Below are 25,891 nucleotides of genomic sequence, written 5' to 3'. Positions count from 1 at the left end.
CAGTGGACGGGGCGGAGAGGCTGTGGGGCAGCCTGGGTGGCACAGGTCTGAGGAGCAGGTGCAGGGAAAGGGAGAGTCCTGGGCCCAGACAGGCGGGGCCAGGGGTGCGGACGGTGCTGGTGGGGCTGCGCGGCTGCCCGGCGGGCTGGGGCCGGGGCATCGTAGGGGTGGCAGCTGGCCCTGCATGCTGCCCGGCGCCTGGCGGCTGTGCCTCCCTGGCCGTCTGTTCTGCCTCTGCTCACCCACCTCGCGCCGTCTCCCAACCCCCGTCTCTCTTCTCTCCCTCCCGTCTGTGCCCCTCCCGTAGACCCGTGCGACCTTGACAGCAGCAACCGTAACGGTGGCTGGGCGGCGTTGAGTCCAGCCCCTGACAATCTCTCCACAGTGACCAACGCCCTGGTGGGCATGAGCCCCTCGTCCTCGCTCTCGGGCCTGTCCAGCCGCGCGGCCTCGGTGTCCAGCCTGCACGAGCGCCTGCTGTTTGCTCCGGGCAGTGAGGAGGCCATCGAAAGACTGAAGGTGAGGGCGGGGCCTGGGAGCCCCCCCCTGGGCCTGGGCCCAGCCCTCTTGCTAACGGCAGGAAGTGGGGCTGGTGGAGGCACAGGTGGAGTCCCGGAGCCCCTCACCTGCCTGCTCCCCCCCAGCTGACAGTGATCACTGCCCTCTGTCCCCTGTGCCCACAGTCACACCCTCACCCCTAGTGACAGGCCAGGCTGGTTTGAAGTTTTCTGTTCTGTTTTCCTGGGGTGCAGGGAGGACCCAGACCTCACAGCCTGAAAGGTTTAGGGTTCAAAAGCACAAAGGCCAGATCGAGGCTGCTGCAGGGCCCCAGGGTTGAGGGCTGGATGTGAACAGGAAGGGCCCACCCCTCTGTGCATCAGAACCTGCCCGCGTCCCTCCCTCCCGGTGGCTTTGCTTTCTCCGCCCTCTGGGCGCGTCCACAGGCGAGGGCGCGGTTCGGGGCACAGCCACCCCTCAGCCCTGGATCCTCCCGACATCGTGCCCAGGACGGGCCGGGCGTGGGGTCTGGTGCCCTGCAGACCTGCTGTCTCTCCCCGGCCCGAGCTCACCTGCTCTCTGTCGCCCCCAGGAGACAGAGAAGATCATAGCCGAGCTCAACGAGACCTGGGAGGAGAAGCTGCGGAGAACAGAGGCCATCCGGATGGAGAGGTGAGCGGGGGACCCCGGGACCCCATCTCCTGTCCCTGTGGGTCTGTTGACCTGGTCCCTCCAAGCAGACGCCTGAACTCGCTGACTGAAGGGGTCACTGCTCAGGCGCAGCTGGGGGTCAGTTGGAGGTGAGGCAGGTGCCGTGGCCCCTTGGGGCTTGAGCTGACCCCCTCTTCCCCTCAGGGAAGCCCTGCTGGCTGAGATGGGCGTGGCCATGAGAGAGGATGGCGGCACCTTGGGAGTGTTCTCTCCCAAAAAGGTAGGAGCAGACCCCGGTTCCCTGGGGCCGTCCTGACCGAACATGGTTGGGTCCCTGCAGCCCACCCAGGGGTCTCCGCTCCTCTGGGGGCACAGCCGGGGTCCAGGCACCCGGGGACCACACTCCTCACGGCGGGCATCCCGGTGGTCTCGGAACAGGGCCTGGGGGCTGCTCAAGGTCAGGGAGCCACATTGAGCTGGAGCCCTGAGCCCCATGTGGCTGGAGCCTGCCCGGAGCCTGCGCCGCCCACAGGCTGCCCCAGCGGGGACCCCTCTTCTCCCACCCAGGCCTGGCGTGTGCACCAGACCTGGCCCTAGGCAGGGTCTCGGGGGTCTGTCAACTGGGGGCCCTCCAATGGAGCAGAGACCCCTCCACTCAGTAGCTGAGATGGAGCATTTGGGGAAACTCTCTGGTGGTTCTGGGACCAGACACCACCCAGTCCACAGATTGCCGGATCCTTCGAGCCTTAGGAATCGAGCTCCAAGCCAGGAAGCCTCCCTGGAGGCAGCGGTCGTGGCTCTCCCGGCCCTGCCCCCGCCACGTTGTTGGTGAGGAGGCACTTAGCCTCCTCCCACAGAGCACCCCCGGTGGCCGGCTTGTCACCCTAGCTTTGTTTGGGGCAAATGGATTCTGTGTCTGCCTGTCTCTGGGGCCAGAACGTGGAGGCCCTGCTGAGCCATGGGGGGCCCAGCAGAAGAGGAGCCCAGGGTGCTGGTGTGGGGGTCTCCCTGGGAACAGGGCAGGCTCCTTGGGCTTCTGCCCCCACACACTCCAGGCTGGGGGGCAGTGCGTGCTGAGGCCCCGAGACAGGAGGGAGGGTGTGGGGGGCACCTGGGCAGTGTGGGGAGCAGGCCCTGACAGGGTCTTACTTCACATCCCTCTGGAGATGCCTTGGTTTCATCTGGAGGGTGGTTCTGGGCTGTTTCGGACCCTGCCCCTTCCTGGGGGTGGCACCCCGGCTGGCGTGGGGAGCTGGGGGTGCGGGTGCCTCAGGATGCTGGGTGCCCTCAGTTCTTTGGCTTCATTGGTGGCTCTGGGTCTGGCGTGGCCCAGAAGTGGGGGATGGCCCTGGGGACCGCTGCAGGCACCTCCTCCCGAGGACCATAGGGCTCCAGGGACGCTGGGTCCCCTCGCTCAGCCCAGCCCAGCCCAGCCCTTCCCCACACTCCTGCTCCAGCCATGTGGCCAGGAGTGATGTGTCCTGGAGTCTGGTGACCAGGTCCTCATGGCTCAGCTCAGCGTGTGGGTGGGGTGTCGAGGGACTTGCCCCAGGGTGTCAGGGGGAAACTAAGGCAGCAACATCAGCCTCTGCCTTACCCAGGACACGGCTCCTGAGCTGAGGGACCCGGGCGGGAGCACCAGAGGAAACGGAGAAGGGCGTCCGGGCCCCAGGGTGGGGGGAGCCTGCAGGTCTGCCCTGGGGACAGGGTGGGACAGGGAGCCCAGGGCAGTACTTAGGGGCCACCGTGGGAGGTGGTCACCTTGGCCTTGAGCCTCGATTTGCTAGACTGTGGATAGGACGGGGGGGGCGGTGCGCGGTTCAGAACTGGGTGGGGACTTTCACAGTCTCTCTGCTCCCGGCCCCCGGGGCCCAAGGCCTCCTTGGCCAGACTTGTCATCCTTGGTTCGACGACCCACTGGAACCCTCACTCCTGGGTGTCCAGGACCTCGTGGGACGGGGTCCAGGGCCAGTGCTGGAGCCCAGCCTGTGCCCGGCCCATGCAAAGGCCCACCACAGTGCCAAGCGTCCCCTCAGTCCTGAGAGCTGGGCTCCTAGTCACCCCGAAGCCCAGCTCCCTCGAGTCCCGAGGCCGAGCCCCACCCAGCCTGTGACTGGCTGTCCCCTCCGAGGCTCTGGGGTCCCCGTCACAGTCTCTTCTTCAGGGAGCCCTTTCCTGCCAGGCTGGAAGGACACTGTCCCCACAGTGCCAGGCCCAGAGCTGGTGGTGGTCTGGCGCCCGGGGACAGAGGTCAGGTGGGCGGCCAGTGCTGGTCTCCTGCTCCCTGCAAGACAGGTGACCCTCCTCTCTCCCCAGACGCCGCATCTTGTCAACCTGAATGAGGACCCACTGATGTCTGAGTGTCTCCTCTACTATATCAAGGACGGGCTCACCAGGTGGGGCAGACTCCCCAGGTGGGGGGCTCTCAGGTGGGGGGGCTCCCCAGGTGGGGCGGGCTCACAGGTGGGGCGGGCTATCAGGTGGGGTGGGCTGACAGGTGGGGGGCTCTCAGGTGGGGTGGGCTGACAGGTGGGGGGCTCTCAGGTGAGGTAGGCTGACAGGTGGGGGGCTCTCAGGTGGGGTGGGCTGACAGGTGGGGGGCTCTCAGGTGGGGGGGCTCTCAGGTGGGGGGCTCTCAGGTGGGGTGGGCTCACAGGTGGGGCGGCAGTGGGGTGAGGGCCCAGCTTCCTGGAGGTGATGCTTCTGGCTACTGGGCCACGTGGCTCTCCCAGGACTGGCTGCGTTTGGGGGTGTTCTCTGTGCCTAAGAACCCAGCCAGGTGTCCCTGGAGGCTGTAGGGGAAGTGGAAAGGGGGCCAGCAGGCGGCATTCCGGGCACCCTGGTCTGGTGGTCACTTGCCCCTGCCCCCGCGCAGAGTGGGCCGGGAGGACGGGGAGCGGCGGCAGGACATCGTTCTGAGCGGACACTTCATCAAGGAGGAGCACTGTGTGTTCCGCAGCGACTCCAGAGGGGGCAGCGAAGGTATTGCCACCGTCGACCCCCCAGGTGCTGCGAGCTCCGAGTGGGGAGCCTGAGGGGCTTGCCGGTCAGCCCGGGCCAGCGGGTCACCTCCCAGCTCCGTAGTCTGCCCTGAGACCCTCCGTCAGAAAGGCACTTTGCAGCTGGGCTGGGGCCCTGGGCTCCCTCTCCCAGGCCGGGACGTTTTGGGGTGTTCCCGGGCCGGAGGACGCGGCCGTGAGGCATGAGCCAGGTGGAGGCTGGAGAATTATTTTCGGGCCACACGCTCCCACTGTGTATGGAGTGGCCATCGGTGCGCTTCTCGCCTGTCCGCGGCCCGGCCCGCGTGGCCTGTCTCGGGGTGATGTCTAGAGCACCCGCTCAGGGCAGGTGTCCGGCCGGCCTCTGGGCTGCAGACCAGCGGCTGAAACCCGCTGTATAACGGGGTCGCCTCAGGGTGGCGGCCTTCAACAGTGTTGGGACGGTTGGCTCTCCCGGGGTTCTCTGTCCCCTAACCCCGCCCTGCCTGCGTGGGTGGACACGGCCACAGGGGCTCTGGGACCCCTGGGGACATGATACCCATTCTCCACCCGTGCCCATCTGGAGACCTTGACAGGTGGACGGTCGGCCCGCACGGCCTGGCCCTCTGATGGGCACGTGTGCCTCTCTCTCGGCACCCCTGTCCGTCTGTTAATCAGGGGACCCCTCTGGCTTCTCTGAGGCCCAAGCAAGGCGCCACCAGTGCTTTGCTGCTAGCAGGGTGGTGGGGCTGGTACGTGGGCCGCCAGGTGAGCAGAGCCCTGCAGGTAGATGGAGGCGTGGCGCCCGCTGACAGCCCTCCTGTGTGCCCCACCTGTCCTGCAGCTGTGGTGACCCTGGAGCCCTGCCAGGGGGCAGACACCTACGTCAATGGCAAGAAAGTCACAGAGCCCAGCATCCTGCGGTCGGGTAAGCCGGGCAGAGGCCCCCGTCCTGCTCTGCTGGGGAGCCAGCCTGCTCCCAGGGCTGTGGGCGTTCGGGGCGCCAGGCAGGAGGAGAGGCTGGCAGGGGGGTGGCGCCATGGAAAGGAGGGGCCGCGGGGAAGGCCCAGGACGGGACTTTGCAGACATCCCTGGCCGCGAAAGGGGGGGTCAAGGGGGTGGATTTGGGGCCAGTGAGGAGCCCAGTGAGGTCCTGGCCACGGGAGGAGTTCCACGGAGCTGAGGACCCTGGGGTGGTCCTGGGGTGGCGATGCGGAGAGCCCCGCTGGAGGAAGGTCCTGCTGCCCTCATCCTCCCGCCGCCATCACCCTGAGGCCCCCAGGGCGGCCCCGTGACCGGCCTCTCCCCCAGGAAACCGCATCATCATGGGGAAGAGCCACGTGTTCCGGTTCAACCACCCCGAGCAGGCGCGGCAGGAGCGGGAGCGCACGCCCTGTGCGGAGACGCCCTCGGAGCCCGTGGACTGGGCCTTCGCGCAGCGCGAGCTGCTGGAGAAGCAGGGCATCGACATGAAGCAGGAGATGGAGCAGAGGTGAGGCCGCCGGGACCCTCCCCGGCCCGCAGCGCCCGCGGCGCCACCCCCGGTCCCCGTGACACCCCGCTCGCCCTCCCGCCCTCGCAGGCTGCAGGAGCTCGAGGACCAGTACCGCAGGGAGAGGGAGGAGGCCACCTACCTACTGGAGCAGCAGAGGCTGGTGAGGCGGCCCCCACCCCAGCCTCCAGGCCCCTCTCCCCCGAGACCCCCAGGCCTCCAGGCCCCCACTTCAGAGGTCCCCAGGCCTCCAGGCCCCTCACCCCCAGGCCTCCAGGCCCCTCACCCCCAAGGCCCCCAGGCCTCCAGGCCCCACACACCCGAGACCCCCAGGCCTCCAGACCCTTCTCCCCCAGACCTCCAGACCCCCACTTCAGAGGTCCCCAGGCCTCCAGGCCCCTCACCCCCAGGTCCTCAGACCTCCAGGGCCCCCTCCCCTGAGGCCCCCAGGCCTCCAGGCCCCTCACCCCCAGGCCCCCAGGCCCCACACCACACCTGGGTGGGGTGAGCTGAGTCCCGGCTTTGCAAACCCCCTCGTCTCAGCTGCCTTGGGCCATTGCTGTGGCCGGGTCCGCACTGGGCAGGCCCAGGGCCCACAGCCCTGCTTCTGTGTTAGGACTACGAGAGCAAGCTGGAGGCCCTGCAGAAGCAGATGGAGTCCAGGTACTTCCCAGAGGTGAACGAAGAGGAGGAGGAGCCGGAGGACGAAGGTGAGGGCAGGGCCTGGGCCTCAGGCTAGGGAGGGGTCTCCTAGAAATGCAGCCCCCAGGCCACTCCCTGGGGTCAGCTGGTTGGCTTCTTTGTCCTGGGGTCCCTTGGGAAGAGGCCTGTCCCTGGGAGGCAGGATTCGGGGAGACTGTGCTGCAACAAGAAAGCAGCCCACAGTCACGCACACGCGTGTGCACACCTGTGGCTCTGGAGGCGGCAGCCTGGCCGTGGGGAGCATGGGCCGGCACCCTGTCCGCTCACCCCTTGTCAGCGGAGGCTGGTGCTCCCCCAGGATGAGGCCACTCGGCTCTGCCCCTTGGGACTCCATTTCTAGTCGTTTACTCGAGGGGCCCGTGAGCTGCCGACACTGCTGTGGGACCGTGGGGCCCAGGGGTGGCCATGGGGTCCACATCCATCTTGGCCTCTGGTCTCTGGGTCTCATGGACCGAAGGAGGACTGAGCCCCGCAGGCCCGGCTCTGGGGGGAGGGGTCACTGGGAGAGGGGTGGAGCCTGGGCGCAGGGCCGGTCCCTGGGGACAGCGTGTGCGCCCGCAGGGAAGGTGTGCAGGGCTGTCCCGCCCCCGCTGGCCCACACGCAGGTGCCGTGACCCTCGGCCTCTCCCCACAGTCCCGTGGACGGAGAGGGAGTGCGAGCTGGCCCTGTGGGCCTTCCGGAAATGGAGGTGGTACCAGTTCACGTCGCTGCGGGACCTGCTCTGGGGCAACGCCATCTTCCTCAAGGAGGCCAACGCCATCAGCGTGGAGCTCAAGAAGAAGGTGGGCCCAGCGGTGGGGAGGTGCCCGCTGCTCACCGCGGCGCCTGACACGGCTCCTGCTCCTGGGGGTGGGGAGGGGTCTGCCCGGCCTGGGCCCCTGGAAGGGGGGCAGCAGGAGGGAGGCCAGCAATGACGGAGGTGGCGCGTGCTCCCTGCTCAGTGGGTGGGCAGGTGGGCAGGCATAGCGCCCCTCCAGGGCAGGCTGGAAGGGTCCCCTGAGCAGCCGGCATCTTGGGAGGTGGGAAGGAAGTCCTTTGGGGGCCCTGGGTCTCATCCACCAAGGGGCTGACGGGGGGTCATCCTGCACCTGCCACAGGTTCAGTTCCAGTTTGTCCTCCTCACGGACACGCTCTACTCCCCCCTGCCGCCGGACCTGCTGCCCCCAGAGGCTGCCAAGGACCGGGAGACACGCCCCTTCCCCCGCACCATCGTGGCTGTGGAGGTGCAGGACCAGAAGAACGGGGCCACCCACTACTGGACGCTGGAGAAGCTCAGGTGTGGCGGGTGGCGCTGAGGAGGGCGCTGGGCGGGGCGCCTCTGAAAGGGAGGGGTGACAGTTCCACGGGGACACCCGTCCATGCAGGTCCTTCTCCTGTCTCCATCTCTTTAAAATCAGAAGCATAAAGTGAATAGGACCCAGCCTCATCCAGGGCCGGTGTTTTCCCTCCACCGGAGCAGTGGGCCGTTCGGTCTGTCTTCCTGCAGGGAGGGGGGCGTAGGGGGGGCCTGAGAGGCGGGGGGGCTGCTGGGCTGCACGGGTCCACCTCCTGCAGCCCTGTACACTCCCTGGGACGGTGCCCAGCCCCCAGTCGATGCAGGTGACTTAGAGACATGACTGGTCAGTGCCACTGAAGGCCGAGCACAGGGCCAGAGGGGAGCTCAGGGCGCGGGTGGGCCAGGAGCGAGGGAGAGGCCGGGCAGGGTGGACGGCTGGGACAGGCCCGTTAGGATAATGGGTGGGCTTTGGGCACAGAGCTGCCTTGGTTGCCTGGTACTGGGGTGATGGAGGGCAGGGGCACTGGCTGGGGGGTGTCAGGTAAGGGGGTGGTTGGCGTGTGTGTGAAACTCACCCCCAAGGTGTTGATGTCTGAAAGTCGGCTGGGCCATGGGAGGGCGTGCCCCCAGCTAGCAAGACCCCAAAGATGTCAGAACATCATGAAACATGAAGAATGAAAACTAGAATTGATACAGCACACAGGCCACCTCACACTCACTCATATTTATACACTCACACACCTTCCTTCCTTGTGTGGTTCATTCACACCCATGCACACACTGATCCCGGTCACACACACACACTGATCCCGGTCACACACACACACACACACACACTGATCCCAGTCACACTCACACACTGATCCTGGTCACACACACACACACACACACTGATCCCCGGTCACACACACACACACACACTGATCCCTGGTCACACACACACACACACACTGATCCCTGGTCACACACACACACACACACACACTGATCCCCGGTCACACACACACACACACACTGATCCCTGGTCACACACACACACACACACTGATCCCTGGTCACACACACACACACACACACACACTGATCCCGGTCACACACACACACACACACTGATCCCTGGTCACACACACACACACACACACACTGATCCCGGTCACACACACACACTGGTCACACATTCACACACACACACACACACACACACACTGATCCCGGTCACACACACACACACACACTGATCCCCGGTCACACACACACACACACACACACACTGATCCCGGTCACACACACACACTGGTCACACATTCACACACACACACACACACACACACACACTGATCCCCGGTCACACACACACACACACACACTGATCCCGGTCACACTCACACACACGCACACGCACACACACACACTGATCCCGGTCATACTCACACACACACTGATCCCAGTCACACACACACACACACACACACACTGATCCCGGTCACACACACACACACACACTGATCCCTGGTCACACATTCACACACACACACACACACACACACGCATACTGATCCCGGTCACACACACACACTCTGATCCTGGTCACACACACACACACACACATACACACTGATCCCGGTCATACTCACACACACACACACACACACACACACACACACTGATCCCGGTCACACACACACACACACACACACACACACTGATCCTGGTCACACACACACACACACACACTGATCCCTGGTCACACACACACACACACACATACACACTGATCCCAGTCACACTCACACACACACACACACTGATCCCTGGTCACACACACACACACACACACACACACTGATCCCGGTCACACACACACACACACTGATCCCACACTCACACACACACACACACACACACACTGATCCCGGTCACACACACACACACACACACACACACTGATCCCTGGTCACACACACACGCATACTGATCCCGGTCACACACACACACACACTGATCCCACACTCACACACACACACACACATACACGCACACTGATCCCAGTCACACACGCACACTGATCCCACACTCACACACACACACACACATACACGCACACTGATCCCGGTCACACTCATACACTCACACACACATACACGCACACTGATCCCGGTCACACTCATGCACACACACTCGCACACACATTCCCGCAGACACACTCACGCCCTCACCTCCTGGGGCTGCTGTCTGGCTTTGGGACCAGTGTCCATTCTTCAGTCGTTCATGTCATCCCTGAGCCCCGGAGGGAAATGATCGCATCTTCTTTCTCCCTCAACTTGTGGGGTTTCTGGGGAAATAATGTTTATTTATTTACTTATTTTGTGTGTGTTTATACTTTAAGGAAAATAATTATTTTTGTTACAGATGTTTCTCCTTTTCCCCCTTTGACCCTCCTCCCCATCACGGCCCCCCCCAAGCAATGTTGTCTGTGTTGGGGAAATAATTTCTAAAGCATCGTTTTCTGCACCCGATCACCAAGTCGCCCCTCGTTCCTGGGGGATCCCGAGCTCCCCATGCTGGCTCCTCCGGAGTTCTTCCCCTTCGCTGCCCCGCTCTGGGCCCCCTCCCGCGGCTGGTCCAGCGTCTTGCTTGAACCACGTGCTGCCTGTCACCTGGCTAGGGTCGGGAGGAGTCAGTGGTGACCTTGTGTGTGTCACTGGAAGTCCTCTGCTCACAGGGACCTGGTTCGGAGGACCAGCTCGGGCCTCAGGACCCTGAGCAGGCAGGGCGGTCCGAGCCTCGCTGTGCCCACTGGGGCCCACGCTGACCTCTGCACCCCTGCAGGCAGCGTCTGGACCTGATGCGGGAGATGTACGACCGGGCGGCCGAGGTGCCCTCCAGCATCATCGAGGACTGTGACAACGTGGTGACTGGCGGAGATCCCTTCTACGACCGGTTTCCCTGGTTCCGGCTGGTGGGCAGGTGGGCGCCTCCCTCCCCCCCGGGCTGAGAGAGAGAGTGCGAGTGAGGGCAGAGGGCAGTGGGCAGGGGCTGGCCCCTCCCCTGGCAGGACCCCACGGGGCCCTGGCCCCACCCGAGGAGCCAGCGAGATGCCTGCTCCTGTCCTGACTTCTCCACCCTCGTCCTTGTGGTCTGACCTCGGGCCTGTCATTTAAGGGACCACAGAGGGTTCTCATCGTTGCCACCACACCCGCCACGGGGCACGGCCACCAGGTCACAGGTGTGCACGTGTGTGAATGTGTGAGGCTTAGTCCGACTTCCTGGGTCACCTGGTGGCCGTGGGATGTGAGTGGGGACACAGAGCCCCCTTTCCCTGGCCTCCTGGTCTGGGGTCTGCGCCCGCCCTGCACCCCAAGGACAGGACATGGTGTCCAGAGGCTTCCGCGTGGCTAAGCCCATGAGGTCTGTACACGACCTCAGCCACGCCAGTCCGGGATCACACCGCAGGTACCTCCAGGACCTTCCGGAACCTTCCACGAACCACACATGCAGCTTCCTTCTGAGCCCGGGACGGGGTGCCCTTCTGGTCGCGTCCTTTAAGGCCGTGTCCGTGGTGGTCTGTGTGTGTGGTTTGGGTTGGACCGGAAGCCCCGCCCGCGCGGCCCGCGTGGGGCTGGTGGTAACTTCTCTCTGTCTTGTCCCACTAACCTCAGCTCAGTCGCCTCTGGCTGCAGCAGCTACCCTCTTCTGAACACGTGCATGAGCACACGCATGGCCGCTCTCACCCCCTCCCCCACCTCCTCGAGCCCCGACTCCAGCGCCACCGAGCCTGCTGAGGAGCAGAGCCTGGGGGAGGAGGAGGAGGAGGAGGACCTGGAGGACGACGTCTTTCCGGAGCGCGCGCTGTGTGACGGCCGGGACCCGTTTTACGACCGGCCCCCCCTGTTCAGTTTAGTAGGAAGGTTGGTGAGGTGGAGGACAGCATGCTGGGAAGGAACCAGCTCTTTTGCTCAGCACTGCTGTGGGCACAATCCGGCCGGCGCCAGGGCGTGGCCCGGGCCAGCGAGCTGAGGGCTGGCCTCCGAGGGCGCTCGGGCTGCTGGCCGCCTGGCCCCGCCGCCCGCTCGGCAGAGGCCCTAGAGCCCGGGAGGGGCCGCGGGGCCCCAGGAAAGTCCTTATGCAGGGCCCCCCACAGGGGACATCTAGAAAACCGGGTCCAGGCCACCCTCAACGTCCCGTGGTCCTGGGGTCAGACTCCCCCTAGTTCAGGCAGCTTTCCATCCTCCACGGTCTTTCTGAAGACGGGGCCTCTGGGGCCAAGGGGCAGAGCTGGAGGAGGCTGTGGCAGGGCAGGGCAGGGCCTCCCTGGGCCCTGGGGCCCTTCCCCCTCTGCCGGGCTCCGTGTGAGGTGGGACTGTCTGTCCTCCTGACCTGGGCCGTCACGGCTGAGATGCGGTGGCCCGGCACCTCCGGGAGGCGGAGTGGAGGCCCCGCGGGTCGTGGCGCATGAGGGTGTTTGTGACCGGGAGGGGAAGCCTGGCGGGTGGAGGACCCAGAAGCCTCCGAGGGAGATGCCGCTGGACTGACCGGTTGAGACCTGAAGCGGGGAGGCCGTTCCCACGGCAGCCGATGCTGGAGTTCGAGACGGGCTAGGCCCCTGGAGGTTTGGGGAGTCTTGGCCTCGAGCGCCAGCGCTGAGGGCTACGGGCCGCGGTGGCCTCGGATAACGGGGTTCACCCTGGGAGTCCCGGGGGCCGATCTTTTCAGAGGGAGGCTGGTTGCCCTGGGCGCATGTCCTGGATTTATTCCTATCGGGGTCCCTGCTGGAGCGAGGTGGGGCCCTCTGGCCCTGAGATGCCCTGAGCCTGTGGCCAGAGAGGGAGCTGGCACCTCAGAAACTCCAGCCACTAGGGCGTCACTCAGGTGACAGGGAGGCTTGGGGAGCGAGGACACCGGAGAAACGGGGTGTGGGTTCTTGCAGTCAGCCAGAAAGAGCTGGGTCCTTCCGACACCCCCGTGGTCTGAGATGAGGAAGCAAGCGCCCGAGCAAAGCCGTGAGGGCGGCCTGCCTGGCGGGCTCTGAGGGGCCTTGGGGCCGTCCTGACCCCCCTGTTTGGCAAGAATCGGCTTCGCCCGCTCAGCAGCCGTGCAGCCCGGGCCCGAGAGGACCCGGCGGGGGTTTCCTCACTCTTTCTGGTAGCTGCTGGCTCTCCAAAGCTTCAGCAAAATTGGGGCTCCCACTCTCGTCTCCCTTCGGAAAGGCTGTCCCGGCCCAGCATGCCTCTCTGCGCCTCACCAACCTCGTGGTCAGCGCTGCCTCCTCCCCCGCCACGGCTCTGGCTCTGTCTGCGCCTCCTCCCCGGGGGGTTCAGCCTGCTTCAAGGTGCGCGCGCCTGCCCGGGCAGGCCCCCGCCTGGGGCCCCTGCGTTTTGAGCCAGGGCTCCTGGCCAGGGTCTGCCCTGGGGGCCTCTCCTGCTGGCAGTCGGGGGTGCTGGGTGAATGGGGGGGCCGACCAGGCAGAGGAAGGGTTTCCCCCTCTAATTCTTTCTGCCCAGACCACCCCTTTCAGGAGTTGGGGGCAGGGGAGCCGCACAGAGGAAGGGGGGCCCGGTGCCCACGGGAAGTGTCCAGGACTCAGTGGGAGAACGCTGACCTGCTCACGTGCACTCTGCTGCCGGGCCGGCGAGGCCAAACCCTCAGCCAGGTGTACTCCGCGTCCCCGGCCTCTCGGTCCAGATCTCTGCTGAGAGGCTGAGAACCACTCCGTGTCTGGGCAGCCCCCCAACCCTGCCCTGCCCTGGAAGGGCCTGGGTGTGCTCTCATCCCTGTGGCCAATGCTAACGTCAGGTCGTTTCTGCGCCGTGGGCCCTGCCCCTCCCTGTCCCGGTGCTATCGGTCAGTGGGGTCAGTGGCTCTGGACGGAGTGAGGTCTTTGACCCCAGCGTGCAGTGGCTCCTGGGCCCCAGGGTCCCTTCTGGCTGGACGTGCCCTTCACCAGGCGGACTGGGCTTAGGAGGAGGGAGGAGCCAGGAAGCACCGTGGCAGCGGATCTGTGGGTCCCGCCCGTAGTGCACCCCTAAGAAAGGAAGATGCAGCCTGAGGTGTGCCACTGGCCATGCCAGCCCGTGCCGATGCTGGGACGTCAAGAATGGGCATCTTAGAACCCAGAGACGCGGGAGCGCCCACCGCCCGGGTGCGTGAAGAGCAAAGGTCCCAGGGCTGGTCCCTGGCGAGCTCAGGCCGCCACGGGGGTGATCCGAGCCCTGGGCCCGATCCTGGTTCTCCCTGGACAGCCCTGACCTAACCCACAGCGGAGTCGTCCACCCTCCCTGAGGGTCCTCATGTGGGTTCCCTACAGAGAAAAGTGTGACCCCTCCTTGTGTGCCAGGGGCCCCGGGGAGTCCCCTCAGGACCTCCCTGCAGTGGCCCTGCCCCGGGGCATTGCCTTGTGGGGGAGGGTGGGGCTGGAAAGCTGGGTGCTGGCGTGGGGGCCCTGCAGCTTGGGGCTGTCCTGCTTGGGCCCCTTAGCTGTCTCCAGTGTGGTGGGGCCCAGCTGGGGAGGGCAGAGTGGGGTGTGCACCTGTGCCCCAGCCTTGTCCCGGGCTCCTCCACTTCCCCTTCCGGGCCTCATGACTCTGCTCATTTCATGGCAGCTCCCCTCACTCACCCCCAGTTTCGAGCAGCTGCCCTTGGCAGGAGCCCTGGTTCTCCAGGTGAAGGCCACCCGCCCCCAGGCCGAGGCAGGTGCCCGCCTCATTCGGCCCCTGCCTGCTAGGTGCCCCAGGGCTCCCACCCTTTGGGCCTCAGTCTCCCCTCCTGACCAGGGCCAGGGATGGACTGAGGGCCCGTGTGGCTGGCATGGGGGCGGGGCAGCCGGGCTGGGGATGCAGTGAGGCGATTGTGCGTCATTGCGGGTGGGGTCTGACCGGCACCCCAAGCCTCCTCGGGCGCTCTGGGGGCCACGGGGGGAGCAGGAGGGTGACGGACCCGCCGAAGGACTCAGAGCCCTGGGAGTGATGGGCTTGACAGACCGGAGCAGCCAGGACTGGCGTTTGGCCTGATGGGGGAGGGCCAGCGGGGGCGGGGAGGTCAGGATTAGGAGCCCCCGTTGAGGGGGGCGCCAGGACCGGAGTCAGGCAGGGCCCAGAGGGGTGTCCTGGATCTCACAGAGAGCAGTTCTGCGTGGGGCCCCCTCCCCACTGTGCCCTGCTCGCCCTTGGCCGTGTGCCCGGGCCCAGCGCCCACTGGCTATCGGGCTCTGACCTTCTCTCCCCCGTCTCGCCCCTCCCACACCCTGTTGCCCCAGCCTTTGTCCCCACCTTCCCCACTGGCCTCCCTCATCTCCCTCCATGCACCTCCTTCCTAAGACCGACCTCCCTCCCTCCCTCCCTCCCTCCTGTGTCCAAATCCTGCCCCTCCCCCAGGAATCCCAGGGGCTCACACGGGGCCTGCCCGTACCAGGGTGCCCCTGAACAGTGGGGAGATTTGCCCCACGTCAGCCTGCCCACCCCACAGGGTCCTGGCTGCCTCTGGCTGCCCACGTGCCCCTGCACATCGATGAGCTCAGGGCCTGTGGCACCACAGGTGATGCCGCCTCTGGCCTGGCACCAGCTGGGCACTGCCAGGGCTCGGTGCTCTGGGTGGCTGGGCGGCTGGCGGGGCACAGCAGGCAGCCCTGTGGGGTGTCTGGGGCACTGGGCTGGGGCTGGTGCCTGCTCTTGGCTGACGCCACGGATCTCCCACCCGCTGTGCCCCAGGAAGGGGCTCAGAAGGACTCGTGAGCCATGTTCCAGCCCCTGGGCCCACAAGCGTCGGGCCACTGGACAGCGGGTGGTGTCGGTGGCCAGCTGGGGCACTGGCGTTGGAGCTCGGTGTGGCTGGGTCCCCAGGTCCTCCTCCTTGAAGCAGGCTGGACCCTCCTCAGCTGCTTTCTTGCCAGTCAGCAGGTGTCGCCCGCACCGTGCGTCCCTGTGCCAGCCCCTGAGCACCCTCCGCTCCCGCACACGCCTCCCTCCGCTGCACCGCCCGCTCTGCCCTGCTGCCAGCTCCCTGCGCTCCTGGCTTCGCGTGTCGTGTGCTGAGCCGCCCGCCGCGGGCCGCGCCGGCCCTGACCCAGCCTGTCTTCCCAGGGCCTTCGTGTACCTGAGCAACCTGCTGTACCCGGTGCCCCTGGTGCACCGCGTGGCCATCGTCAGCGAGAAGGGCGAGGTGAAGGGCTTTCTGCGCGTGGCAGTCCAGGCCACCTCAGGTGCGTGGGCCGCGGCTGCCCCCCTCCAGCTGGAGGCCCAGGGGGGCGGCCTCCTCGGGGTGCACTGGTCCGTGCAGCCAGCCCCCGCCTGCCGGCGCTGTTTCTGTCCTGCCCCTGGCCCCTCGGGGACTCGGCTCAGCTCCTGGCTCTGGTGTCCCGACTCTCCCAGGGTGACGGGCCCTGGGCTCTCTGGGGCCACCTGGCTTGGGACCTCCTTCCCGCTCCCCAGGCAGCCCAGCCAGAGCCTCCCCCAGCTCAGCGCTGCTGTCTCGAGGGCCCGGGACTGGCTGCCCACCTGCCCAGGCAGCCCTCAGCCTCCCTCCGCAGTCACCCCTCTGTCCCCCGCCGTGCACCCTCCCTCCGCGGTCACCCCTCTGTCCCCCGGCCGTGCACCCTCCCTCCGCGGTCACCCCTCTGTCCCCCGGCCGTGCACCCTCCCTCCGTGGTCACCCCCATGTCCCCCGGCAGTGCACCCTCCCTCCGCGGTCACCCCTCTGTGCCCCCGCCGTGCACCCTCCCTCCGCGGTCACCCCTCTCTCCCCCCGGCCATGCACCCTCCCTCCGCGGTCACCCCTCTGTCCCCCCACCGTGCACCCTCCCTCCGCGGTCACCCCTCTGTCCTCCCGCCGTGCACCCTCCCTCCGCGGTCACCCCCATGTCCCCCCGCCATGCACCCTCCCTCCGCGGTCACCCCCATGTCCCCCCGCCGTGCACCCTCCCTCCGCGGTCACCCCCATGTCCCCCGGCCGTGCACCCTCCCTCCACGGTCACCCCCATGTCCCCCCGCCATGCACCCTCCCTCTGCGGTCACCCCTCCGGAGAGCCAGCTGCTCTCACCGCCCCTCCCGGGCCCAGGGCCCCAGCCTTGCTCCCCTGTGGCCAGCTGGGCGGACAGGGGTGGGAAGATCACTCCAGAGGCAGAGGAGAGGCTGCCTGGGCCCAGGGCTGGTGCTCTGCTGTCGGGCCGTCCTCCCTCCCTGCCCGCCCCTCCCTGGACCTCCTCCTCAGGCTCGGCCGCCCCGTCCTACCAGGGTTTGGCCCCACCCCGGGGACTCTGCTGCCCGTAACTCCCAGAAGCTTTTTTTAAATCCTCACCGAAGTACACTTTTGCATTCATCCTCAGATAGAGCAGGAGGAAGAGAGAGAGAGAAACATCGATGTGAGAGAGACACATCGAGTGGCTGCCGCCCACACCACCCCAGCCAGGCTCGGGGACACACTGCAACCGAGGCACGTGCCCGTAGCGGGAACCTAGCCCGGGACACTCTGGCTCATGGGCCGACGCTCTGACCACTGAGCAAAACTGGCCAGGGCACCCCCAGAAGCTCTTTGCAGCCCCTCCCAGCCATGTCACTGAGATGTGAGCCCCCCCGGACCCTGCCGAGAAGGGGGAGCCTGGGGTGGGAGCCAGGACAGCACTGGGGGGGCAGAGGACAGGGGTGCTGGGAGCATCGGTCCACCCTCACCCCTGGGGGGACCCGGTCTCTGCAGTCTGTGGCTCTTCCTCATCCGTCCTGACCACTGTCCCAGCTCAGCGGGGCGCCACTGCACAGGCTGCTTTTCAGGGGACACCGCCTCTATTTGGGCCACACCTGCCAGTCTCTGTGCGGTGGCCACGGAGGAGGAGAAGGAACTTAGAAACAAGCAAACAGGAAGCCCTACCTCAGTGGTCACAGAAGTCACACCTGTCCCACCCCAGCTACAGCGGAGCCCAGCTCCTCGGGTGTCCGCACCGAGCCCTGAGCCCGCTGTGTGCCAGCCCGGGCTGGTCTGGGCAAAGGCAGGACAGAACTGCAGGCCCTCAGGCTGTTAGCACCCCGACAGGCCCCTGAACAGAGGGGCAGAACCCCCAATGTGCAAGTTCTCCCGGGGTGACGTCTCACCAGAGTGGCTGAAGTTGGGGCTCAGGTCCTTCAGGAAAAGAGTTTGGATTCTGTCCCAAGCGCAGCGGGAAACCACGAGCCACTGTGGGAAGGGGGTGTGGGGGTGTGGGGCGCTGTGTCCAGGCAGGTGATTGGTGGCCCTGCAGGGGTGGTGCAGAGGGACGGGTGGATTCCACGGTGAAGCCAGGGGGACCTGGCAGGGCGGGCGCTGCCCTGTGAGGTGGAGGGAAGGCCAGGAACCCGGGTTCTGCTGTGGCGTCGGAGGGGGGCAGGGGGGTGTAAGGCTGTCTTTTCCGGGTGGAGTCGTGTCCCATCAAAGCCGAGCTGATGATGTGCCACCTCTGGGCCTGGGTGGTCAGGCTGGGGTCAGCGTGCCCAGGACAGTGCCCTGGCCGCCTGGCAGCCGTGGCCGTCAGCGCTGGGCTCGGGGTTCAGAGCTGGGCCTGGCTCGTGCCCTCCCCACCAGCAGCTCGGCCTGGCTTGGCGGGGCCCTGACCATCTGCTCCGTCCCGCTGCAGCTGACGAGGAGGCTCCTGACTACGGCTCGGGCGTCCGCCAGTCAGGAACGGCCAGGATCTCCTTCGACGACCAGCATTTTGAGAAGGTACTGGGCAGGTGGCTCCTCTCCTCGGTCTGTCCCACCCCCTGCACCGGCCGCCCATCTTCCCGTCCGACCCCCCATGCCCCTGCACTGGCCGCCCATCTTCCTGTCCGACCCCCCGTCTTCCTGTCCGACCCCCCGTCTTCCCGTCCGACCCCCCGTCTTCCCGTCCGACCCCCCATGCCCAGCACCTTGAGCCTGGGCAGTGTGCCTGCCCCACAGTCCCCCTCTCAGAAGGTTTGCCAATGTTGGGGGCGCACAGGAGGGGCAAAGGGCAAAGGTGAAGGCATGGGGCGGAGGGGCACTGGGAGGCTGGTGGTGTCCTGAGGGCCCAGCAGAGAGCTTCCTGCATCCTGCCGTGGGGACGAGGGGCTGAAGGGGACCCTGGACGAGGCAGCACTGAGGCCTTTCCTCTGGGGTCAGCGTGGCCAGGCCAGCCTGAGAACAGGCTGAGGGAGGGGGCACTTGCCCGCCAGGGGCGGGTCTGGAGGGGGCCCTGAAGTCACTGCCCGGCTCCAGAAGCTCAGTCCTCCATCCCCTGGGCTGTGGGGGCCTCGCCTGAGCCCGCTGTCTCCGACTCTGGTCCCCGCCCACAGTTCCAGTCGGAGTCCTGCCCCGGGGGGATGTCGCGCTCCGGGACCTCCCAGGAGGAGCTGCGCATCGTGGAGGGCCAGGGCCAGGGCGCTGACGTGGGGCCCTCCGCCGACGAGGTCAACAACAACACCTGCTCAGGTGGGTCACTGGGCTGCCCAGGCCCTGGCCTCATAGTCTGGGGGTCCCTCCACTGCCCACCCTGGCCCAGGGGGTCAGGAGCAGGGCCCCTCATGCCTGGTCCCTGGGGGAGGATGTGCAGACACCAGGCCTGACCCCGGGTCCCGCCATCGGGCTGTCCCTTGGCCCCTGCAGCCCTGCCTCCGGAAGGCCTCCTTCTGGACAGTCCCGAGAAGACCGCCCCCGAGGGGCCCCTGGATGCCGCCCTGGACCACCTGCGCCTGGGCAGCACCTTCACCTTCCGCGTGACCGTCCTGCAGGCGTCCAGCATCTCCGCTGAGTACGCCGACATCTTCTGCCAGTTCAAGTGAGCCTCAGCCCGGCGGGCGGGCGGGCGGGCGGGCGCTGAGCCAGGCCTGGCCCCTGACCCCGTCTCCTCCCTCTTGCAGCTTCATCCATCGCCACGACGAGGCCTTCTCCACTGAGCCCCTGAAGAACACCGGGAGGGGCCCCCCGCTCGGCTTCTACCATGTCCAGAACGTAGGTCCTCCCCCCCACGGTTGCCCCCCTGAAACGCCTTGCCCAGTCTCTGCATGGTCCTTTCTCCTTGCCTGGCCCCAGCGTGTGCTGGACTCGGCCCGGGCAGACGAGTGGACCGCTGCTGGGCTCTGGGCCCTCGGTGGGTTCAAGACGGGGGTGGGGCAGGGAGTCCTGCGAGGTCCCCGAAGGAGCCGGGAGCAGACAGGAACGTGAAGTGTCGGGTGGACGGGCCGTGCTGTGGGGGGGCAGCCGCCTGTGGGGGGGCAGGGTGTGGGGTGCCGGGCACCCCCTAGAGAGCGCCAGGCAGGGGAGCATCCACGCCAGGCTGTCAGGAGAGCGGGGGTTTCCAGGGCGGGCGCAGGGTTAACCAGGCGGTGTGGGGGGCTCCCTGCGGCCCTAAGAGAGCTGCCAGGACTCGAGAGCCAGGCTGGGAGTCGGACCCTGGGCTGCCCGTCTGTGGGCGTGTGGCCGGAGTGGCCACAGAGGCCTGTGATCAGAGGCCCTGCGGACTGGCCCGCCTGACCCTCGAGTGACAGCGTGTGTGAGAGGCCTCTCAGCTGGGAACGTGGGCACCTGGCTGCCCACGGCCTGGACGGCCCTCGGTTGGCACCTCCCAGGTCTGGAGGAGCTCGTGTCAGGGTGTGCGCAGGGCTGTCCTGAGGCCTGTCCGCGGCCATCTGTCCCCGAGGCGAGTGCAAGGCCATCATCTCCCTTGTCCTGGGGGTCTTCCCTCTTCCTGTCCCCCTCCCATGGGGACAAGGGTCCCACGGGGTCAGGGCCACACGCAGGTCCTCACTCTGATCTGATGACCTCCCTGTAGACCCCGTCTCTAGATACAGGTGCTGGGGTTAGGATTTCAACCTGTGAGCAGGGGGCGGGGGTGCAGGGGGGCACAGTTCAACCTGTGCCTCTTGGTGGGTGAGTGAGGGCCCAGAAGGGTCAGGCCAGACCCCAAGGCACCCTGGCCTTGGTCACCTTGTCGAGCCCTGTGTTCTGAAAGGGCAGCCAAACCCTGTGGCCCATCTGTCCTGGGAGACAGGCCAAAGGCCAGCCACCTGGTGGTCTGTGGATCAGGTGGGTGCAGGAGGGGCAGGGTGGGGAGGACCTTGGCGAGGACCTTGGCCCAGGGTGCCCGGCCCTCCCCTGAGGCAGGGCCCCCCTCTGACCGCCCGCCCTGACCCCCAGATCGCGGTGGAGGTGACCAAGTCCTTTGTCGAGTACATCAAGAGCCAGCCCATCGTGTTCGAGGTCTTCGGCCACTACCAGCAGCACCCCTTCCCGCCCCTCTGCAAGGATGTGCTCAGGTGCCGCCTGGTCCCAAGGCCGTGGGCCTCCGGCGGGTCCGCGGGCCTGTGGGGGGAGGGGGCCTCCGTGCTTCAGCGCAAGCCCCTGGGGCGCCAGCCTCACGACGGGGCTCCTCCCTCCACAGCCCCCTGAGACCCTCGCGCCGTCATTTCCCACGTGTCATGCCGCTGTCCAAGCCAGGTAGGCCGGCTCCTGGAAGTCCGCCCTCAGGTGCCCGCGTGGTCAGGCCCTCATGCTGCATCATTGCCCCCAGGCCAGGCCACTCTGCACCCACAGCCTCACAGGTCCCCACGCAGGGAGGGCTCCGTCCTGGGCACCCTCCCCTCTCAGCAGGCACAGAGCAGCCGGGTGGCGTTGGGGGTGCTTCCCCGTGCCCTGGGGCTCCTGGAGCAGACAGCAGGGGTGTGGGGGCAGAGGGGCCTGGGGGCCATCTGAGCCTCTGTCAGGAGCTGGGCATGAGCAGACGGCCCGAGGGCCTGAGGGCAGGACTGGTCTGTGCTGGAGCGAGGTGCCTGGACAGGCATCGCAGGCTGAGGCCAGCGGGTGGTGGAGCAGGGGTCCCCGGGGCCGGGGGCCTTGGGCAAGCGTGGCTCCCGCTGCTGCTGTTTCGTGGCATCTCAGGCCACCAGCCTCCCTTCCAGGGTCCGGGCTGTGCGGTCACATCTGATCTTGAGCCAGGGGGTGGCTGCTGAGGCCGGACTGTGCCCAGACTGGGTGGGTCCTGAGACACGGTGTTGGGGGCACCGGTGGTTTTCTTGGAGCGAGGTGCCCTCGCTGCCTCTGAGGCGCCCCCACCCTGGCGCCCTCCTGGAGCAAGGCCCAGCGTGGCGGGCCCGGCTCCCATCCGCGTGTGCCTCTCCTGTCCCGCCCAGTGCCCGCCACCAAGCTCAGCACGTTGACGCGGTCCTGCCCCGGGCCCCGGCACTGCAAGTACGACCTGCTGGTGCACTTCGCCATCTGCGAGCTGGAGGCCGACGGCGAGTGCGTCCCGGGGGGGGGGGGGGGGTGTCTGCGGGGCTGGGCCTGGGGGGGGGTGGTCCGTGGGGCTGGGGCCGGGGGGGGGGGTCCGCGGGGCTGGGGCCGGGGGGGGGGGGTCCGCGGGGCTGGGGCCCGGGGGGGGGGGTCCGCGGGGCTGGGGCCCGGGGAGGCAGGGGGGCGGGGCTGGGGTTCGGGGGGGCAGGTCCATGGGGCTGGGGTCCCCAGGGCTGGGACAGGTGGAGGTGCACGTGGTGGGCTCCTTGCCCCGATGACTCTGAACCGAGACGCCCATCGGGGAGCTGACTTTTTCCCGGGCTCCCTCCTTCCTCTCCCCGGGCCTGTGACTGCTGTGGGCGGGCGGGGAGGAGGGCAGCCCCCAGCCTCACACCCTCTCCCTCTCCAGCTACATCCCGGCAGTGGTGGACCACCGCGGCGGCATGCCGTGCATGGGGACCTTCCTGCTCCACCAGGTGCGACCCCCTCCCTGCCCAGCCGGCCCGTGCCCCTCCCCTGCCCCCCAGGCCCCTGGCCCCCTGACCCGGTCCTCTCTCCTGGCGCCTGACAGGGCATCCAGAGACGGATAACCGTGACGCTGCTGCATGAGACGGGCAGCCACATCCGCTGGAAGGAAGTGCGCGAGCTGGTCGTGGGTGAGCGAGGCGGGTGGGCTCTGCCTTGCGGGGAAGAACGAGGACCCACCCACCGAGGCCCAGTGCCTGAGCTCTAACCACAGCTCTGCCCTTGTTGCTGCTGTGTGTCCATGGCCAAGTCACTTAACCTCTCTGTGCCTCCATCTCTCACCTAGAAAGGAGAGCGCGGGCCACAGTGATGATTGCAGATGCCTGTCACTGCGCTAGTTTGCTAGGGCTGCCTAACAGGGTGCCACGCACCAGGCAGCTGAACACAACAGGAATCTCTATCTACGGCTCTGAAGGCCAAGTCTGAGACAGAGGGGTCGGCAGGGGGCCATGCTCCCTCTTCTGCTGGCCCCTTGTCGGTTCCAGTGGTTTGTGGGGAGCCCTTGGTGCTCTGTGGCTCGTGGCCCCAGTGTTCCAGCCCTCCGACTTCACGTGGCCTCTTCTTAGAAGAACACAGTGGGTTACATCTGGGCCGTACTCCCACATCACTGCCCCTCGACTGATTACAGCTGCCAGAGAGGGTCTCTGCTTCCAGGAGGGTCACGCCCCGCGTGCTGGGGGCGGGAGCGCAGCATACGCTTTGGGGCACCGCTCAGTTCCTCCAGGGTCTTGGCCGGGTGTCTCCCGTGACGTCACCCTGTGAACTCTGTCCACCAGGGATGTTTCCTTTGCTGACCTGTAAAGACCATGTCTTTCCGGTTTTCATGCCAGGACACAGACTGCCCACCCGGGGGACTGCCCACCCGTATGTGCTCAGCGGGAGGCTCCCCTGGGAGCCCCGCCCTGGGCGTGTCTGGCTGTGTCCCTGGGGCGTGCGGAGGGTACGGCAGCGGGGATGGGACGTCCTCGAAGAAGCAGAGGGGTCCGTTTCCTGGTCACTGCCAGAGCGGGAGGGGACCCGCCTCTGGGCCCGGCACCTGCTACAGACGGGGCCCACCCGAGTGCCCGCGGGGACAGCGTAGGGGGCTCCAGGAGCATTGATGGCTCTGTCTGGGTCCTTCCCTTCATTCTTAACGTAACGAGACGAGGGAACATTGTGTCCTTCTCATCTTGCTACAGTTTGCTGCTCTGACAGGTGGGAAGGCCTGTGTTTTCGGGTTGAGTGACAGGAATCTGTTGGGGGGGCGGGGCTCAGAACTTGGGCTTCGGGAGGAAAGCCGGCAGGACCGTGCCTTGACCTGTGGCGGCACCGGTGCAGACCTGCTCGGCCGCCCTGCCCACCACAGGTGCTCTGGCGGCCACACGGGGCTGGTTCCCCGGCAGCCCTCAGTCCAGGAGCTCCGGCCCACGCAGAGGCGTGAGCAGCTGCCCAGCGTCCCCACCGCCCTTTTGGGAGTGACTCGGGCCTGTCGCCTTCCCCTTAGGTCGCATCCGAAACACTCCCGAGACAGACGAGTCCCTGATCGACCCCAACATCTTGTCTCTCAACATCCTCTCGTCGGGGTACATCCACCCGGCCCAGGATGACCGGTGAGTCCGCTCGGGTGGCAGGCTCTCTATCCCTGAGTCCTTGGAGGTGGGTCCATCTGGCTCGGGACCAGGGGTTCTGATGTCAGTCTGCGATGTCCGGGCCTGAAGCTTCCAGGCACCTTTCTGAAGCCTGAGGGGCAGGAAGGCCGGCTGTGGCCTCAGTCCTTGGTGCACGTGTACTTTGGTTCATCAGTCGCCCGGCAGGGGCCTGTGGAGCAGCTGTGGGAGGAGCTGGGGCCGGTCGTGGGTGGTGGGCAGACAGGCGTCCGTGTTCCCCGACCATGCTGCCCGGGACAGCCCTGTGGCCTGTCGGCCGAGCACCAGCCGGGGCTGGAGGCCGTTCAGGGCACACGGGGCTGGTGGCCCAGCGTCCCAGGTGGAGGTGTGCCCACCGGTCACTCCTCGTCACTGGCGGTTCCTCTCCCAGCCCCCAGGGGGCAGCAGATGTCTCGTAGCCTGAGCAGTCCCAGCATCGGGGGCAAAGCCACTCGCGGGGGTGGGGGTTCACGGCTGACCTCGCCAGCAGCACCCCGGCGCGGTCGGCGGGCTCGGCTGTCTGAGGGGCTGCTGTGCAGGGCTGAGGGGAGATGAGAGGGGCGCTCCGCCCGGGCCCAGCTGCTCCCAAGGGCTCCATCCGCCTGGCTCGGGGTCCAGGCTGCGGCGACCCTGGGTCCTGTGGTGCGCCTGCGGAGAAGGGCCGGACGCTGTGCGTGCCCCCAGGGTGGGCGCCACGTCTGAGGAGAGCCAGAGTCCACGAGCATGGGGTCCAGGAGCCATCGCCTCCTGCTTTTCCGACTCGCGGGTCCAGACACCCCGAGAAGGGGCTGTAAGGGACCATGTCTCAGATAAGCCACTTGGGTGTTGGGGAGCAGAGACCCCAACGGGGGCAACCAAGGTTTGCTTCCAGCCCTGCCCTGGAACTTTCTAGAAGGAACTCACCCTGCACTCATGTCCAGAGGAGGGTGGGACCGTGGGGAGAGTGTTGGGGTGCTCTCATGTGGGGGTGGCAGAAGGTGAGGCCAACGGGTGGGCACGTCCCTGTGGGGACGGGCGGTGAGGCCTGGTGCCCCCCACAAGGCCGCCTGCAGGGAGGTGGACCCCGGGAGGGCATGTGCTGAATGATGCCCTGGACGGGGGACGACCTCAGCCATCCCCCAACCTCTGGCAACTCTCAGACCCTTGGGGCAGGAAGGGAGTCGGGGCAAAGGAAAGGGGTGGAGGGGGCCTCCCAGGCCTCCTGCCGTGCGCTGGGGTGGCTGTGGGTCTTTGGGCTGCTGTGGGCACCCTGGGGGCCTCCGCCCTGGGCTACGTCCCGGGGTGGTTTAGGAGGCTGCAGCTCCTGACTGGGCCTGGAGCCGATGGGGCTCTGGCTGAACAGCATCTTCCGTCCTCAAGGCCCTGACCCATTGCTGACGGGCTTTGGTCCTGCACCTGGGGTCCCAGGGGTGAGGTGGCCCCAGGACAGCTCCGAGGTCCATTAGCCCCGTGCCTGGGTCAGGGCCCTGGTCTGAGGACAGGAAGCGTGGACCGTCGCTGCTCCGGCCCGTGCTTGGCTTTGACCCATGACAGTGTAGGCCGGGGACAGCCCCCCCCCCCCCGAGAAGCCTGGGAGGCCCTCCTCAGCCATGGCCCTGGGCGGGCACCTTTCTGAGGCTTGGCTGGCCAGCAGGCCGGGACCCTGGCTGACGTTCTCGAAGCCCCGTAATGAGCCCAGCTTCTCCGCGGGTGAAGAGGGGGCCCTTCTCCCCACTCCGATGCTGAGGCTCAGCGACCCCAACCTGGCTCAGGCCTCCGGCCTGGGGCTGCCCACCTGCTTCCACACCCTCGGCCTCCCTGCTCGAGGCCCACGCTTCACAGCCTCCGGCTCCGAGGGGCCTGCCAGCCTGGCCGCTCCCCTTACAGCTCGCCCCCCCACCCGCTGCCCGCCTGCTGCCCGCCCCGCCCCGCCCCCCACCACCCCGCCGCCTCACTAA

At 67.0% G+C, this 25,891-nt stretch overlaps 1 protein-coding gene across 17 annotated transcripts in view; it reads left to right on the top strand.

Annotated features, from left to right (window-relative positions):
• Nucleotides 1-25,891, top strand: part of KIF1A (kinesin family member 1A) — a 68,081-nt gene that overhangs the window by 29,776 nt on the left and 12,414 nt on the right. For 8 of the 17 annotated variants that reach the window (XM_036253833.1, XM_036253832.1, XM_036253830.1 and 5 more), the window contains 23 exons: nt 386-519; nt 1,091-1,170; nt 1,354-1,429; nt 3,466-3,545; nt 4,025-4,131; nt 4,972-5,055; nt 5,439-5,619; nt 5,710-5,782; nt 6,236-6,329; nt 6,956-7,104; nt 7,420-7,598; nt 10,428-10,565; nt 15,674-15,792; nt 18,194-18,279; nt 18,873-19,008; nt 19,183-19,354; nt 19,437-19,527; nt 20,713-20,831; nt 20,957-21,012; nt 21,705-21,813; nt 22,214-22,280; nt 22,376-22,460; nt 23,813-23,918. In XM_036253833.1, coding sequence (XP_036109726.1) covers nt 386-519; nt 1,091-1,170; nt 1,354-1,429; nt 3,466-3,545; nt 4,025-4,131; nt 4,972-5,055; nt 5,439-5,619; nt 5,710-5,782; nt 6,236-6,329; nt 6,956-7,104; nt 7,420-7,598; nt 10,428-10,565; nt 15,674-15,792; nt 18,194-18,279; nt 18,873-19,008; nt 19,183-19,354; nt 19,437-19,527; nt 20,713-20,831; nt 20,957-21,012; nt 21,705-21,813; nt 22,214-22,280; nt 22,376-22,460; nt 23,813-23,918 — 2,521 coding nt within the window. Of the gene's footprint in view, nt 1-307; nt 520-1,090; nt 1,171-1,353; nt 1,430-3,465; nt 3,546-4,024; nt 4,132-4,971; nt 5,056-5,438; nt 5,620-5,709; nt 5,783-6,235; nt 6,330-6,955; nt 7,105-7,419; nt 7,599-10,427; nt 10,566-11,257; nt 11,507-15,673; nt 15,793-18,193; nt 18,280-18,872; nt 19,009-19,182; nt 19,355-19,436; nt 19,528-20,712; nt 20,832-20,956; nt 21,013-21,704; nt 21,814-22,213; nt 22,281-22,375; nt 22,461-23,812; nt 23,919-25,891 lie in introns of all 17 variants that reach the window. The other 9 variants (XM_036253822.1, XM_036253821.1, XM_036253818.1 and 6 more) reach the window with 2 other exon arrangements.

The sequence above is a fragment of the Molossus molossus genome, unplaced genomic scaffold, assembly GCF_014108415.1.
Source record: "Molossus molossus isolate mMolMol1 unplaced genomic scaffold, mMolMol1.p scaffold_m16_p_11, whole genome shotgun sequence".
In the NCBI taxonomy this organism is placed as follows: Eukaryota; Metazoa; Chordata; class Mammalia; order Chiroptera; family Molossidae; genus Molossus; species Molossus molossus.
Note: the sequence above shows the minus strand (reverse complement) of the source record. Positions and strands in the feature narration are given on the sequence as shown.